Here is a 17,570-nt window from a genome sequence, read left to right as displayed (position 1 = left end):
AAAATACAGAGTGCACACAACGTATCTCAGAGTTCATCAATGTTAAAATGAGGATTGCATCTACTATTCCAGCTTCTGTTTACCTTAGTAACTAAATACTTTCTTTTCTCTACGGAAAGTTCAGTTTTAGATCAACTAAAGGTCAAAACGAGCAGTCTTCATGTACATTCTTACTGCTATATCTTCATAATTCTACACGTAAATTTCGTCCATCAGAAAGCATGTTATGTTGCAAAGCAGACTTGGGGTCCACAGCATCTCTCCTGGTGTGTGTTTTTATGTGTATGTGCCGTCAAGTTGCAACCAACTTACGGCAACCTCAGCAAGGGGCTTTCGTTGGAGATCCAGGCCCTGCGGGACCGGTTACAGTTCCGCAGGGCCTGTAAAGCAGAGGTGTTCCGCCGGGCCTTCGGCTGAGTGCCAGCGGGTGTCCCCCTTCTTCCATCTAAGACCGCCACTTTTTCTGGGGCTGCCCTCGGCCATCTGCTGTGCCCGTATACGGACTCCCAAATACTTATTTAAATAGCCTGCCTCTGGACTATTTTAATGACTTTTAAATATTATTATTGATTTTATGGTTTTGATTGATTCACTGTGTTTTATGAAGGTTGTTAGCCGTGCTGAGCCCATTTGTGGGGCTCAGCCGCCCTGAGCCCATTTGTGGGGAGGGCGGGGTATAAATCAAATCAAATAAATAAATAAGTGAGAATAGAGGTGGTTGGCCAGTGCCTTCCTCCGCAGAGTCTTCCCAACTCAGTACCGATCCTCCTTAGCTTCCGAGATCTGATAAGACTGGGCTATACCGTGCCACCTTCCCTCCATGCCTTCTTGCATAAGCAGTACATCTTAGTACAACATCTTGAGCGTATATCTTGAGGCAAGATTCAAGTCAATTGGAATGGAAATGTTGCTCTGAACTGTGGAGTTCATCAAGAGTCCAGTGTATTCTGAAAGTTTGTTTTCTTTCCTCTGTTCTCCCGCCTGCCCATTCCCTTGACAGACAGAGGTGCCCCTGGATGCTGAAGTGGTTCTCTGCTGCTACCGCGCAGTTAATGCTTACTACTACAAGTACGCCGTGGATGGGATCAACGTCTTTGCTGTCAGTATCCTTTTCGGTACCGGGTTCTGTGTTCTAGGGAGGGTTGCTAACTTCAGGGGGAGCCTGAAGATTGCCTGGGTTTAGGTATGATCTGCAGATTACAGAAATCAGTTCCCCTGGAGCAAATGTTTGATTTGGAGGGTGGACTCGGTCTGTTCTGCTAAGGTCCTGCCCCTCTCCAAGCTCCTCCCCCAAATTTCCAGGAATTTCCCAACTTGGAGTTGGTGACCTGCATTTTGGGCTTCCGGCGGTCAGTTTAGCTAAGGGGGAAACTAGAGCTGTTCTCCACTCCTTTGGTAACCTGGATCCAAGCATTCGAACTTGACCTTTTTAAAAAACGGATTAATGATTTTGATTTACTCTGTGCAAACTTCCTTCTGCGGCCATAGGGAAGGGCCGGGGGGTGATGCCCAGAATTTAATCCTAATTTTCTGGACATGCAGAGGTTCATGCCTGTGTGAAAGCCATATATTCGCCAATATGTGAAATATGGGGATAGGTTTTTTGGTGAGAGGGAAACACTCTTCCAAAGCTCAAAGAACACTTCTGCATGGTGGAACATCAAACCAGATTTCATGGGGAGTCTTCCCTTAGATTAAGCTTTATGTACTGGCCCTTCACCAGGTGCAGTTTACATCCTGAAGTTTAGCCTCATGGCCTTCGCTTCTGTCAAAATGGGAGCTGTGAGAATGCTCAGCTTGGCCTCAATTCTCTGTATTCCAAGCACCTCTCAGATATCCTAGCAGAGTTACTCCCGTCTGAACCCCTTGATTTCACTTTCAATGATAGGAGTAACTTTGGTTCGCGTTTAATTTTAAACATTTCTGTGCCGCCTTTCGACCCGAATAGGGTTCTCAAGGTAGCAAACATCAGACTTTAAAATATTTTAAAATATTAAAAAAACATTTAAAATGTGTATATATAAATACAGTAAGGACATATAGACAGAAACACAACCACGGAAAAGGACCATCTAGAGTTTACTGGGGGTATGTCAAAAGGATCAAAGAAGTCTGGCTATGATGGAGACAGGTAAGTCTGTCAGTTCTCAGGATGTCAGGCGATGGTAGATAGACCCCCTGTACCCTCACAGCAAGAAATCCACGTTCTTAGGTGAAAAGGCTTTATTTCAGGAATCACATTGTATTCAAGGTTGATCATAAAGTCGACAGGAATACTAAATGTGCGAAAAGCATTCCTCTTATAGTCATCCCCCCTCCCAACTGCAAAACAGCTTTTGGTGCGAACTTCTCGGCATATTTTACATATCAGGTCTAGACTCTAACCAGGCAGCAGATTAAAGTTGAAACACAGTAATTCATGAGAAACAGTTTACAAGGTCAGAAGCTCTGGGAGCGTCCAGCCGTTAGATAAGACACCAGCGGCTTCAGTATGCCTATGAAAGCAAGGCGGTTATGGCATTGGTAATATGACATCAAGATACAGAATTAACAATGGTTCATAGTGTCGGCTCAGCGTAGCATAATGGCATGGATGGGGGCGCACACATGACACCTCACCAACATAAAAAGGCAAGAATCTCACAAGTTCATAGTCTTTTTAGCATTTATATAGTATTGCTGAGCCAGAAAACTGCAGTACACGGCCATTTGGCACACAGTATAGAGGCCAATCCCACGGCCTCCTTCTCATAGCTTATTTTGTCACATCTTCACCCTCCCAACCTGCAGGAGACAGAGCGGAGACCTCCTTTCAGCCCCCCCCCCCATCTGTGAACCCCCAAGATAGGGGGATGTGAACTCCTGGGGAGGGAGTTCGAAAGTGTTGGTGCCACAACCAAGAAGGCCCCCCTGGGTTGCTACCTATCAAGGCTCAGATAGTGGGGGCACCCAAAGCCAGGCCTCCAAAAATGACTGGAGTGGATTGCACTGTAAGTCTTTTCCAAAAGCGGAAACTCCAGTGCCACAAGGAACCAGACCTGAAAGAAAAAGCCTGTGCTCTTTTTTCCTTAATCCACTTGCAATCAGATCTGATTCCCCTGGTGATTGTGACTCTGATTCTGGGTTATGGCGATAAACATAACCATTATACCGACTCGGTCGTGAAGTTCACCTTGGCTCTGGTCTCCATAATGCCTCTGTCGTACTACATAGGCATGGCGATTGCTAGGTAAGGCACTCGTACTTGAATAACCATGAGACCTAGGAATGGGACTCTTAAATCTAGCACTAACATTTCAGGGTTCTGCCACCTCCTCTAGGTTACAGGCTGTAGGCTGCTCTGCCTCGGTAGCTTGTGTGAGCTGATGGGTATCTTGATAGAGTGTGTTAAGATTTTCCCCACTTGAATAAAACAATTCTTGATAGCCAAAGTGGCTTCAGTGAAGATTCGAATCTCGTGCATCTCTGCACTAAACGGCAAGGATAAGATAAGCCAGTTTGGTGTAGGGGTTAAGAGCGGCAGGACTCTAATCTGGAGAGCCAGGTTTGATTCCCCACTCCTCCACTTGAAGCCAGCTGGGTGATGTTTGGAGCTCTCTTAGTCCCACCCCACCTCACAGGGTGATTGTCATAAGGATAATGATAACATACTTTGTAAACCACTCTGAGTGGGCATTAAGTTGTCCTGAAGGGCAGAATATAAATCAAATGTTACTGTTATTATAATGAGCATTTTCAGACTCTGCCTTTCTCACTAAGGCTTAAGGTGAATTACAAAATAAAAAAACAATTCAATAAGACAATAAAGACCGCCAGTAAATATTGCACTAGAACTAGAGAAGTAATGCAAATGAAAAACTATCCAAAGTATGGTATGCCCCAGTGCAGATCTGCTAAAGCTGGGTATGGTAAAGGTTAAAGAAATGGAAAGTATGGTACCTAGAAGAATCTTCTAGCTCAGGCAGCAAAACTTCCTAGCATTGGTCCATTGGTTGTGCGGGGGAGCTCACATGGTGTGCCAAACTGCAAATGGTGTGTGTGTCTTGTGAATGGAGAAGTGTTGTGCTCTGATAACCAGCCAGTAAGTCTTTCCGTTGATGTACAGCAATAGTTTAGGAAAAGGGTTATGATGGGCAAAGGCAGAGCTCCTTCCTACAGTCTCCATCACATTTTTTATTGCAAGGGGGGCAAATGTGGGTTCTCCCTTTCCCAGTTTGTCCTCACAACAACCCTGCAAGGTAGGGGCAGTTGACTTCGCTTCATGGCCAAGCAGCTCTCTGAATCCAGACTTCCCACATCGACGTTCGACTGGTTGGGCTCGACAGCATTGCCTTTTAAAGCTCTCCACCGCTTTCTCTTTGTTTTCCAGTATCTCCGCCCAGAGTAACTTCGCAGTGGGGGCTGTGGTGAACGCCACTTTTGGCTCCATCACCGAACTGACATTCTACATTACGGCGCTCATCAAAGGTGCTCGTGAAAAGAACAAGTGCTACGAAGAAATCGTCAAGTCTGCTTTGACGGGGACCCTCATAGGCTGCGTCCTTTTTATCCCGGTGAGTCTGTTGCTCTGTCCTGCCTTCTCTCTCCAGGTTGGTGGTTTATTTGTGGGGGCCCCTCCCTCCCCACCTCGTGGAATGGATTTCTTGAAAGGTAAAAGGCTCCATCTCTGCTGGTCTACAGAAAAGGCTATGGGGCAGTCCTTTTTGAGAAGGCATTTGAGGGAACGGTGGGTGCAGTTTTAGGTAAAGGAGTCAGTCCGAAATCAAGAACACACTCCAAAACAATGTGCAAGCTTTTGGGTGTTACAAAAGTTTTCAAAACGGGATGGGGGAAACAGCAGCTGCCTCTTGATGTTCAGATGTGTTCGTGCCACCATTCTGCGCTTAATGCTGTGCAGGCGTGCAAATTTAAGATGGGGCTGGTGTCAGGTTGCACCCCTGGCGTTCTGGAAGCAAGAGGCAGCAAATGGTTTCTCTTCACTGGAAAAAACACCAGGCGAGATTTGGAGGTCTTCTGTAGAGGAAAGGAATCTCTTGGTAGTCACCATACTGACAGTTCTGGAGATACATTTAAGGTGTTGCACTGAGGCATAAAGTCCATTTCGGTAGCTTTACTTTGTGGGTAAATTCCCATGCGCACAGTCCCTTGCTCGTCCCATTCTCTTCCTATCCGCATCTCCTTCTCTCTGTCAGCTGAATTCTGGTATTCTCAGACGTAAGTGTTCTGCTAGCTTTAGAGGTCAGGCTATCTTCTGAAGTGTTGGATTTCATTCCCCTTTTGGGGATTGGTTTTCGTTGGAACTTATTTATACATGGTCATAGATCCAGAGGAGTAAGCCGTGTTAGTCTGTAGTAGCAAAATCGTAAAGAGTCCAGTAGCACCTTTAAGACTAACCAACTAAGAGCCAGTTTGGTGTAGTGAGAGCTAGTTTGGTGTAGTGGTTAAGAGGAGCAGGACTCTAATTTGGAGAGCTGCGTTTGATTCCCCACTCCTCCACTTGAAGCCAGCTGGGTGACCTTGGGTCAGTCACAGCTCTCTCAGAACTCTCTCAGCCCCACCCACCTCACAGGGTGTTTTGTTGTGGGGATAATAATAACATACTTTATAAACTGCTCTGAGTGAGTGTTAAGTCATCCTGAAGGGCAGTATATAGATCGAATGTTGTTATTATTATTACTTGATTGTAGCATAAGCTTTTAAGAGCCACAGCTCTCTTCGTCAGATGCATCTGATGAAGAGAGCTGTGGCTCTCAAAAGCTTATGCTACAATAAAGTTGGTTAGTCTTAAAGGTGCTACTGGACTCTTTACTATTTATACGTGTGTTGATTTCTACGCTCACCCTCCCAATAAAATGCACTTTTTGCTCCTTTTAACCCAATTCCTCTCTTCTGGTCTGTTGCAGTTGTACAACTTTACTAGAATATGAAGCTTCCTTTTTTAAAAAATGTCTTGCCTTACAGATCTTGGAAGTGTCATTGATCCAACCTTTTTCTCCTCCTCGCTGTTTGGGAGAAGAAGGTAGCATGGGGCAGAGAAAGGGGGTTTTGAGGCCCCAAGGAGGCGGTGGCAGGTGTCCGTACGCTTCCAGTCCCGTGTACAGAACGGAAAAGTCTCCTGATTTTTTTCCTCTGGGTGTTGTGTCTTCTCGGCTGGCGAGAGCAGAGTTTACACCAACTGTGTCTTCCTTACCTTCAAGGGCTTGTGCATGGTGATCGGAGGAACCCGGCACCAAGAGCAGAGGTTCAACAGCCGGTCTGCCGGGGTGAGCTCTGCCCTTCTCTTCTTGTCCGTAGGAGGTAAGTGATGTTGATCAGAGTTGCTAGAGCTTGCTGCCCCTTTCCCCGCTCGCCTGTGGCCCCTTCGGCGGTATCTACCAAGGTGCCTTTAAGAGCACTTTCATGGTTGCTAATACTGGGCCATTTTTTCCAGTGGCCGCTTCTACAGCACTACAGTGCATTAAAGTGTATTGTGTGGCTTCTACCCACTGTCTGAAGAAATGTGTTCGCTAAAAGAATGGCAGCTGTGGGGGGACAGCAATGTGTGCATTAAGCTGTGGGTTGGCCCCTAGTCCTGGTCACCGTGTTTCCTTGGGCTCTGAATGGGTCTCCATGGGTGTAACGCTGTATGGAGCTGAGTGCAGTTGCAACAGGAATGCTGGAGGAAGATGCAGGGCAATGGTAAGGGAGAGGGAAGAGGCTGGGTAGGTTCCTTGCAGAGTAGAAGGTCACCTGCAGAAGAGGGAAATTGCAGTAAGAGGCACTGGAAGGGTACGGTTCTCTCCACGCATCTTTTGCTGCCCTTTAAATGTGTTTTTCCCCTGCCCCAGGGTGAGTTCTCAGAAAGAAATAGCTTATCAATTTTCCACTGGGGTTCATTGCGAATTGAGGAGGGGGAAAAACTTAACTCAGATTGTCCTCTATTGGCTAGCGCCTGTTACGTCACATACTTTTCTTCCTTGAACACCAGAGCTTTGAAACTGCCTTAATAAAGTGTCATACCCCATTTTTGCAACTGAACTGCCAACTCAGTGTATGCAGAGCTGGGCAAGAGGAGGGCAAACACGTTCTTCTTTAGCATGGGTCAGTTTGTTGATCCTGCTTTTGACTTGTGGGCCCCTGTGCTTGCGACGCAAACCAAAAAGGTTGAGTTCATGCTGGCAGCTGCAGGCGCTGCTGGGAAAACTATCCAAGTCTGCCCAGTAAGGAACAGGTTAATTTGCCCTTGGCTGTGGCATAGAGTCACAGACAACGCAGCCCAAATGCTTCTTGGCTGTTCAGCCAATGATCTGCTTGTGCTGTCCTTGGCCAGGTGTGTTTGCTCCCACCCTCTTCTCCAAAGTGTACGGGCGGCTCGTCTGTGGGGAGTGCCAGAACATCACCCAAGAGGCAGCAGGGCACTACGTCTGCCAGAGCTGCCACTTTGACCTGGTGAGTAGAAACCTGACCTCCCCGGGGTGGGGAGTGCTTACCAGCCCTGGTGCCTGTAAGCTCGGTGTGCTTTGGACAACTTTATGTTAAGCCCTATGAATTAAAATTCTAACTTGAACAAGAATACATTTTGAATTATCCAGTTGGGGTGGCACCCACAATTCTTGTGTCCCAGTCTTGCTTTGTGCTTGGTGGAAGGAATAATAACAACTTTCGATTTATATACCCCTTTCAGGACAAACCCACTCAGAGTGTGTTATGATTGTCCTCAGTGAAATCACCCTGTGAGGTGGGAGGGGCCAAGAGAGCTCTGAGAGAGCTGAGACTGACCCCAGGTCACCCAGCTGGCTTCAAGCAGAGGAGTGGGGAATCAAACCTGGCTCTCCAGATTAGACTCCTGCTGCTCTTAACCACTGCACCAAACTGTCTGTAGCATCCATGGGGCATGGTGCTGCCCTTACACGAACAAGTTCAGTGTGCACCACCTGCCATGGCTGGTCCTACTCGTTATGCTGTGCCAGCCGTCTGCCCCCTGGTAGCAGAACTGACCCACCTCAGCAAGCAGATCTCCCAAGCCCATCTGGAAACCCTGGGTGCCCTGCTATATTTCCCTTTCGATGGTCGATCTTGAACTCTGCATTCAAGCCCCGCCCCAAACCTCTTGCTGATGGTAGCCAAAGCAGAAGGTGTGGACGTTGGCACTTCCTCTTAATGAACGACATACTCCCATTTTTATGTTTGGGCCACATTGTGTATCAGAAAGTTTCCAGAGGTGCTGCCAACGCAACCTGGCACACTTTTAGAAGGGAGTCGTTGGCTCCAACTCTGCTGATACCCAGTATCAAATGCAGGTTTCCTGGGCACAGAATTTGTAACTTCAAGCGCGGCAGGATTTGACCGTGAACTTCTTTTTTGGCAGATGGAGAACAACGGTACTCTGTACTACAGCCATGTCCAGTAAGTGCCTCTGGGATGGGGCTGGAGCTTTGCGGTGGGGGCTGACAAGGGTGTGGAATACAGCTTGGCGTGCTGGTCGGTGCTGCTCTCCTTTTACCTCCTCCTCTTCCTCTCCATTTTATTTTTCCTGGTCATGAGAAGCTTCTTAAAACGGGGCAGAAATAAGCAGAGTGTGGAGCTGGCAAAAGGCCTCCTTGGATGTATTTTTGAGCCTAGAACTGGGGGAGATCCCGATGGAATTGGCTGGCGGTCTGTTCAAGACCCTTCAGAAGGAAGCTTTCCATGATCACAGATCCAGAGGAGTTAGCCGTGTGAGTCTGTAGTAGCAAAATAGAAAAGAGTCCAGTAGCACCTTTAAGACTAACCAACTTTAGCATAAGCTGTAAACTGTAGCATAAGCTTTCGAGAACCACAGTTCTCTTTGTTAGATGCATGGAGGGTAAGAAGAAACCATGCCTCTGACAAAGAGAACTGTGATTCTCAAAAGCTTATGCTACAGTAAAGTCGGTTAGTCTTAAAGATGCTACTGGGCTCTTTTCTATTTCAAAAGGAAGAACTACTTCACACCAATAGTCCTTTCGACTTGTGGAACTCCCTGCCCCAAGGGGGTTGCCAGATCAGACCATGACGGCCGCCAGCTTAGATGTGTTTCAAAGCGAATTGGCCAGAGCTAGGTAGGAGAGATCTATTGCTGGCGATTAGCCGTGATGTCTGAATGAGGCCTCTGGGTTCAGAGGCAAAATCCCTCTGATTGGCAGCCGCTGGGGAGTAGTTGATGGGGGAGGGTTGTACGTGGGCTCTGTTGGTGGGCTTACCTCCAACTGGGGCAGGAGTGTGAACTGTAATTTTTATTTTGTGTGTGGCAGGCCCCTGGTGTACACGGTGTCCGTCCTGCTTCCAGTGGCGTATCTCATTGGGCTCTTCTTCACCCTGAAAACTCACTCCCACATCTACGACATCCACGTCAGTGACTGCCACAGTAAGTCCTCGGACTGGGAGTTTGGGGCAGAACGGGACTCTGGCCAACCTCTGGGGGCCTGTCAGAAAGACGGGGAGAGTGCCGTCCGCAGGATTCGGGATGTTGAGGCTATCTGTTGGTTTGGCAGCTGATTTCTTCCTGTGAGGGTGTCTGGTGTCCCTGTAGATTTCTCAAGGCATAAATTAAGAGCAGGAAATGCCTGCTGTCACAAGAACTGTGGAAACTCTTCTCACATATACTGGCTTTACGGAGGGGCGGCCCATCGGAGGCTTGGCCCATGTCTATACTGCAAAGCCATTTTGGTTAACCTTCGCCGAGCTCTGTTAAGGACTACGGGAATCCTCAGTCTCTGTCTCCCTCCTTCCATCTCTGTCTCCCTCCACATATCCAGTATGATAAGGTGATTGGATGAAACTCCTAAATAGAGAAGGCCTAAATCCTTAGAATCAGAACGATAGGGTCGGAAGGGACCAGCCTGTGGAAAACCGCCACCTGTCCCCAAGGTGGTGATCGGCACCACCCTAGGCATGTAAGAAGGGCCATGAAAACCAAGCACTGATGCAACCCTTCCTGCCCTCCCTCGCATGATCTGCCCAGGTTCACAGAATCAGCATCAGATGGCCATCTAGCCTCTGCTTCAAAACCGCCAAAGAAGGAGAGCCCACCACCTCCCGAGGAAGCCTGTTCCACTGAGGGACCGCTCTGTCAGGAAGTTCTTCCTAATGTTTAGCCGAAAGCTCTTTTGATTTAATTTAAACCTGTTTGTTCTGGCCCAAGCTTCTGGGGCAGCAGAAAACAACTCCACACCATCCTCTGTGTTGCAGCCCTTCAAGTACTTGAAGATTGTGCAAGTACTTCTTGCACCATGTTCTAGAGGGACTCCATGGGGACGAGGACTGTAGCTTGGCTGCGTTCTTGGTGATTCTTTGCAGGCAGATCCAGAGGAGTTAGCCGTGTTAGTCTGTAGTTGCGAAATAGTAAAGAGTCCAGTAGCACCTTTAAGACTAACCAACTTTATTGTAGCATAAGCTTTCGAGAACCACAGCTCTCTGTCAGATGCATGGAGGGTATGAAGAAACTGGCCAGAGATATATAGGTGGTGAGGGGGGGGGGGCGTGCAGGGAGTGAGGGCCATGTAAATGCAAATCAGTTGTAAAAGTCACAAAAGAGGAGGTGTGTGCAATCTGGATTGCACTCTCCACCCAGCCTGGATTGCACACTCCACCTCTTTCATGACTTTTGCAACAAATTTGCATTTACATGGCCCTCACTCCCTGCACCCTCTCCCCTTCTCCCCTCACCACCTGTATATATCTGACCAGTTTCTTCATACCCTCCATGCATCTGAAGAAGAGAGCTGTGGTTCTCGAAAGCTTATGCTACTGTAAAGTTGGTTCGTCTTAAAGGTACTACTGGACTCTTTGCAGGCCTGTTTCAGATACAGGCATGCAGTTAAGGAGCCCTAGGCATCTAGTTTGCTCTCCTATCGCAGATCCTTCATCTCCTGGAAAGAAGTTCACCTCAAGAATGTTTTTGTTTCATTTTGGGGTACAGTACACAAGTGAAAATAATTACTCGGGAATCCTGGCTTCCATTTTATCTTATTAAAACATAATTATTTGCATCTGTCAAACTAACTTAAAAGAATATGATGATACCATCCATTGGTTCTGCATAGGTAGTAAAAGGACAGCATTTACAAGCAAGGTGGCCCTTTTAAGAGAGAGTTCACAATCAGTTCAGACCCTCATATGTATAGGTATTTGATCTTTCAATAATAGCTGGCTAACTTCTTGATAGAGGTCACTAATTACCTTGTAATTTCAAACACCATGCGGAGTTTTCAGTACTTGTGTATCTTCTTTACAAAACGTATGAATGCTGTGCTAACTCGTTCTTACTGCTTTTAATCATATCCCAAAACACAAAAATAGCGGTTACAGTTTTCTCCTACATCTGTTGCACCCGGATTTATGCACCCGGTCTTTGAGTGATATTTTTACTCCTGTATTTAGTTGGGACATTCTTGCCATTCTCAGACTCTTCTCCCACCTGGGGTCAGATGCATTTTATATCTATAGATATGTTATGCTATTTCTAATCTACTAGAGGTCTAATGATTTCGTAGCTGCTTCTTTCCTCTCTGGGGCTGTTCATTTTGGGGCTTCTGGACTCCCCTGTTTGTTATGATTAGCAGAGAACCCAGTCCAGGCCTGATTCTGGCCTGCAGATTTGTCCTCCATTATCTCCTTTATACTTCTGGCCGTATCTGTGACAGCTGCTTTTCGCTACCTCTCGTCTTGGAGAGCCACGATCTTGTCCTCTTCCCATTCACTGTGAGCTTCCGGCCATCCGCCAGGGATGTTGAAGTTTCAGGTTTCCTGCATTAAACAGGCCGTTGGACTAGATGGCCTCTAAGGCGGAGAGACCTTTGTGTGCCTGTATTGTACTTTCTTTTTTAAAAAATCAAGAGCTGCATCTGTGGTCCACAGAGAAATTCAAAGTAGAAAACTTGACAATGTAAGGTACATCAATGAGGTGTCTTTATGAGACGTGCGTTTTTCTGGGTTCTGCTTCTCCGGGAATCTTTTTAGGGGCTAAGTTGGGTTCCTGGGAGTGACTGGGTCGTGTTGCTGTGGGCTGGGTGGTGGGCTGGGCCTTGCCCTCTGGCTTCTCCTTGCCTGCAATGGGCACCTCTCTGTTCTCCCTAGTGCCTGGGCATCACCACCATGCGGTGGTCCATTGGTCCCGTTGCCGGGCCCTGATCATCCTCTTGGTGTCCACTTTGGGTATGTCGGCCTGTGCTGACCTGGCCACGGAGCACATCAGCCCCATCCTAAGCAGCTCAACGGTGTCACAGGTAAGCAGCCGGGGGGGGGGGGGCAGCAGGGGAAAGCATGGTGCTGTCCTCTTCATGACTGGCAGCAAGCAGTCCGGCTCGGAGGCAGAGTGTCCCAGTCCCCTAGCCCTTCCACTTAAAGAGCATTAGGCGGCAGAGGTAGGGCTCCTAGGGAAGTGGGCATTTGTCAGAGTACACACTAATAGGCTAGAGAGAACAGGGTCTGATGTGGTGTAAGATGGCTGCTCATGAGTGCCCGTGTGGTATAGTGGCTAATATCTCACCCTATGATCTGGGAGACATTCCGGTGGCAATCCTGCCTCACCCCCAGCAGAGGGCGTGAGCAAGTCTTGGGCTGGCCGAGAGCAGCGGCCAGCCGTGAGCTAAGTCATACTTTCTCCCTTTCTCATCAGTATTTCATCGGTGTGACAGTGCTTGCCATGGTGCCGGAGCTTCCCGAGATAGTCAACGGGATCCAGTTTGCCTTGCAGAACAATCTCAGCTTGAGGTGGGTCCATCCGATGCTTCCCTTCCAAGAAAATGTAAACGATTCTTGCTTCTAGTGTTCTAGCATGTCCTCTTCTCAAAGGGTTAGGGAAACAAAAAGATCCACTTTGAAGCCAGGGATCAGAGAGGACGAAGAGGCAGCATTCAAACAAAGCATTCCCAGGGCCCTTGGCAGCCCTGTCCATGCCCTTGGGTATTAAGGCCCGCCCCCCCACGCTTCAGATTGTTCAGTCTTAATGGTTTTGCTAGCAAAGCAAACACAATAAGCCGGGGAACCTAACTAAATCACAAGTCAAATGCTTATATTTAGTCAAGTTCTTAATAATACAAGAATCGTAAGATTTAAATGCATGTGTATTTAATCAGTTACAAAGCTTTTTAATAGCTAACAAAGCTCTTCAAAGATTTAACTAAACAGTTCATTAACATAATAGCATAAGTAATGTCAATATCAGACCCACTCAAATTTCACAATCTATCAAGTCCAAATATAGCAGGAAAAAAAAATTTCACCTCTTTAAAGTGTCAGTGCAGATATAGTCAGGGCTTTTTTTCAGCGGGAATGCGGTGGAACGGAGTTCTGGAACCTCTTGAAAATGGTCACATGGCTGGTGGCCCCGCCCCCTGATCTCCAGACAGAGGGGAGTTCAGATTGCCCTCCTTGCCGCTGGAGCGGTGCAGAGGGCAATCTAAACCTCCCTCTGTCTGGAGATCAGGGGGCGGGGCCACCAGCCATGTGACCATTTTCGCTGAGGGTGATTTAAACTTTTAAAAACTCCCTCCTTGTTCCAGCTGACCCAAAGTGATGTCATTGGTCCTGGGAGCATGCGCGCATGTGGTATCAGGGGCACCACCTCCCACCAAGAGTTGCCCCCTCTGCTGGCAACCCACTGAGTTCCACCACCTCTTTTCCTAGAAAAAAGCCCTGGATATAGTTCATTCATAAATAATTTTAAAATTGTGAGCTGTCCTGCTATACTTGAAATAAACCAAATTGGTCCTTGATTCCTGAAAGAACATGATTCCAGCTGTGACCGCGATGGGTAATCCAGTTCATTGTCCCCATTTCAGAAATCTTTCTCAGAGCAGTCAGAAATTAATGGGATCCAAAGTATCACATTCTTTAACTTGTGATTTGATTAGTTTTCACAGCTTGTTGTGTTTGGTTTTGCTAGCAAAGCATGGCCCGACCATGGAGTTTGACGCATCCTAGATAAAAAGGCATTACGGCTGGGTGTGCTCAGACCAGATTCCAAGCATTTATTTACTGCTTTGAAATCCCCCCCCCCCACCATTTACTGCAAATACATGGAAAAATTACAGCAAGATAACCACAGCTTCCCTGTCAGAGGCTGAGAGGAGCCCCGAGTTGCAGATGACGGGGACAGAGTTTGGGTTGCGTGTGGCTTTCTACAGCAACTGCAGAGTTTGTGGGAGGTGTGAGATCTGAGCTGCCGTTCCCTGTGCTGTAGTCTCTTGGCTGCCAGGCTGTACCACTGGCTGTCTAGAAGTTGTGTGGTACACTGCTGCTGTTTGTTCGTATTTTTAAAAATGTGGACAGCAAAGTACCTGATGGTTCTGGCAAACTATTTCACTTTCCAAATGTCTCTTTTCGGCTCTAGCATTGAAATCGGGAGCTGCATCGCAGTCCAGGTGTGCATGTTGCAGATACCCATCCTGGTGCTTTTCACAGTCTTCTATGTGAGTACTGAGACTGGAACCAGAGAAGAGCACCTTTCTCCCTCCTGCAAACAGGCACTCTCTTCCTCGCCCCACCCAACTTGATCTCCATTGTTCCGTCCTGCTATGTTCTCCCAGGCGATACAAAGTTCGCAGGAGGCTAATGGGGTTCTTTTCTTTTGCCGCATTTCAGAGCACTTGCACTAAAAAGGCTCCTAATGGGAGAAAAATTGGCCAGCCTTCATGCCAGCAGAGGGCCTGTGAGGTTGATTTACTGTTGGCAGGCTTCAACTTCTTTGCATAAGTAGCACAAAGAGGCTGAGAGACATAGCAATCCCAAGCAAGATTAAGGGATCTTGATTTCCCGCCCCCCATCTCATAATCATCTGACACCCTCTCTAACCTCCCCAGTCTTTGTTTCACCTGGGACTGGTCCAGGCGGTTGGAGCAGCCCTCAAATCACCCAGGCGCCCACTGACCCTATTTGATGCTATGTGCAAAATTTGTGCAGACGAAAAAAAGAGACTAATAGCTGGTTGGATTCTGCCAGAAGAAAGTCCCTTGCTGTAAGGGTGGGACAGCTTCCCTCTTGGGGTCTGAATGAGATTAGACTATCTGAATGAAACAGGGATTGATCAGCAAACTTTATTATTTACTTCATTTATATCCTGCCTTCTGTTTTATCCTTCCAACAGTCCTGGGAGGTAGATGAGGCTGAGTGTGTGTGACTGACTCAAGGTCATCTGGCCAGCTGCCGGGTGGGGTTGAACCTGGCTCTCCTAAATCCTGGTCTAACAATTAACCCCACCCCAGGGGTGTTTTTAAATTCCCATTCTCTTGTTTGCAGGCTACAGACTTCATCCTTGTCTTCAGTGACCTCCACGTCTACGCCAGCATGTTCAGCGTGGTACTCATGAACTATATCTTTATGGATGGCAAATGTGACTACTTCCAAGGTAACGGATATGTGCCTTCTCGAGGCTGGTCTGACGCTGGCTCCTGGGTTACCCAGACTCAGATCACTACTTCCAATAGGCAACAGATGTGGGTGGGAGGGGGGCGGACACAGGACTAAGCACTATTTATTTACTACATTTGTAGTCCACCTTGCTCTCTGGGGCTCAAAGCAACATCATAAATGGCATCTTTGGAAGTTTTGTTTTCTTTTGAAGAAGTTTTGAAGAAGAAAAGGTTGGGGAGGAGGGAGTTACTAGCACTCTGGCCAGTTTTATGACATCAGCTAGTGGAAATGACACAAGTTATGTGAAATACTATATGTAAATTGACCTCCAGCATGACTTGGTGCTTGCACAGGGGGACTACCTTTACTTTTTTACATAACTTCCATTGGCTCATGTTTATTTTTTCTGTAGGCGCAATAAGTGTTCGGGGTGGGGGGAGATTAGAGCCAGAGAGAGAGCTGCCCCCCCTTTAAAGGACAAAGGAGCCAGAAAAAGGGTTCACATTGTCCCAGTGCCTGCAGGCAATAAAGCGCCCATTTGGGGCTTGGCAAATGTCTCGCATGCCATTGCTGAACCCTGGGACATATGAAACAAAAATACTTTAAGGCACCCTTGAACATGTGCAGAGTGCACTTCATTTAACGAGGCCTGCCCCCCGTTGCTTTTTGATCACAAAATGTCATTTTCTACCTTGAGTCCTGGTGCCTCCCCCTCACTGCTTCACAACGAAGCCCTGCCCTCCCCACCATCACAGATAGTTATATGTAAAGTTACGAGGAAGGGGAAGAAGAGCACGTTTGTGGCTGGGGGGGAGATGCCTAGATTTTAGTGCTGGTCATTTCTGCTGTTGGGCTCAGCCAGTTCGCACATTACATTGGCCCCCTTCCAACTGTAGTAGGCAAGGCTTGGATCCAGAGCTCTCCTAATGCCGGCATGTTCTCTGCTCTCTTCTCGCAGGCACAGTGTTGGTGATGGTCTACTTCATTCTCCTGGCGGTGTACTTCTTCGCTCCCTCGCCCGCGGGCTGCTAAAGCAAAGTTCTGCGGGCCTTCACCTTCATACCATCTTTTCCCCGCTCCACACCCTTTGGGAAGGCAGCTGCTCCTATTCATCAGCAGCTTTTCCTTCAAGAAGGATTTCTCTCAGGGACTTGGCTCAGGCCTGGCTTTTTTAAAAACCGTGAAGCCCGCCTGCCTCTGTGGGAGGAAGGAATTTCTGCCACCGTCTTGACCTTTGCAACTCTGCGTCCCACCCCTATGCATATCAATATTTTAAATGAAAGGTGGAGTTGGAAGTCAACATCTCTGCTGGCAGATTTCTCTGGCCCCAAGAAGGGATCCTGATGACGGAAATGGAAAGCTCTTCTGCCGCACACAGTGTTCCTGAGGTCCAGAAAACTCTCACGTTGGCTGATCTTTTTTAAAAAAAGACTGATACATAGCAATGTGTTAACAATGGCTACCTCACATCCTTGTTGCTGCCGTTGACAAGGACTTCCAAGGAAGTCTTTAGATTCTCAGCACCGTTAAGGATGCTATTTGATGTGGTATTGCAGTTTGCCATTAAAAAGAAATTTGTATTGATTATGGGTTTGGCAAAATAAGTCTCTGCTTAAGTATTGTGTGAATCTTTTTTGTGACGACGCAATGTGAGGAAAGAACGGCGGAATCACCCAAGCTGCCGCTGCTTGCAACGCACGTTCCCTCTAGTGCCAGGCACCCCACACAACAGCGGCAGAGTTTGTAGTATTTGGAGATGTGTGCAAAGTAATTGCCGTGTGAATTGGCATACTTGTAAGTTTTCAAGGGTACTGCTGCTAGTGTGAAGTCAAGTTGTGGTTTAAATGGAAGAATGCCCCCAAGATGCTAAAGGGAGCGAGGATGGGGGAAATCAGATGAGATTTAATATTGGTGTGGTGTAGGGTGCAACTGCATGGAATGAAGTGGGGAGGGGCAGGCCTGGTGCACGCACAGCAGACTAGGCAACGGATGGAACAGGGCGTGGGTTTGTGAGATGGCCGCACCCTTACTTACCCGTAAAAAGTTTTGACAAAAAGGACTGGGCAAGGGGGGCGAGGGGAGTGAAACTTCTATAATGCGGGACAAGTGCACAATTGGAATGTACAGCATTTGGCTGTAATGTAACCTCAGCTTAACAAGCTGCTAGCCCTTAGCATTTCTAGTAGGCTTTGTATTTATTTTGTTTTTATCTTCTTTCC

General features: G+C 47.5%; 1 protein-coding gene across 1 annotated transcript in view; it reads left to right on the top strand.

The window, feature by feature from the left end:
- The window catches only part of LOC129336045 (uncharacterized), a 38,609-nt gene extending 21,673 nt beyond the window's left edge, over positions 1-16,936 (top strand). Inside the window, exons 9-20 of the mRNA XM_054989012.1 lie at positions 1,001-1,103; positions 3,088-3,229; positions 4,370-4,553; positions 6,198-6,297; positions 7,310-7,428; positions 8,348-8,385; positions 9,252-9,364; positions 12,076-12,224; positions 12,617-12,711; positions 14,333-14,411; positions 15,238-15,346; positions 16,310-16,936. Coding sequence (XP_054844987.1) covers positions 1,001-1,103; positions 3,088-3,229; positions 4,370-4,553; positions 6,198-6,297; positions 7,310-7,428; positions 8,348-8,385; positions 9,252-9,364; positions 12,076-12,224; positions 12,617-12,711; positions 14,333-14,411; positions 15,238-15,346; positions 16,310-16,383 — 1,305 coding nt within the window. The 3' untranslated portion in view covers positions 16,384-16,936. The remainder of the gene's footprint in view (positions 1-1,000; positions 1,104-3,087; positions 3,230-4,369; positions 4,554-6,197; positions 6,298-7,309; positions 7,429-8,347; positions 8,386-9,251; positions 9,365-12,075; positions 12,225-12,616; positions 12,712-14,332; positions 14,412-15,237; positions 15,347-16,309) is intronic.
- Positions 16,937-17,570: the final 634 nt, after the last annotated feature.

Source organism: Eublepharis macularius, chromosome 9, assembly GCF_028583425.1.
Source record: "Eublepharis macularius isolate TG4126 chromosome 9, MPM_Emac_v1.0, whole genome shotgun sequence".
Taxonomy (NCBI): domain Eukaryota; kingdom Metazoa; phylum Chordata; class Lepidosauria; order Squamata; family Eublepharidae; genus Eublepharis; species Eublepharis macularius.
This window is presented reverse-complemented; position numbering and strand designations above follow the sequence as displayed.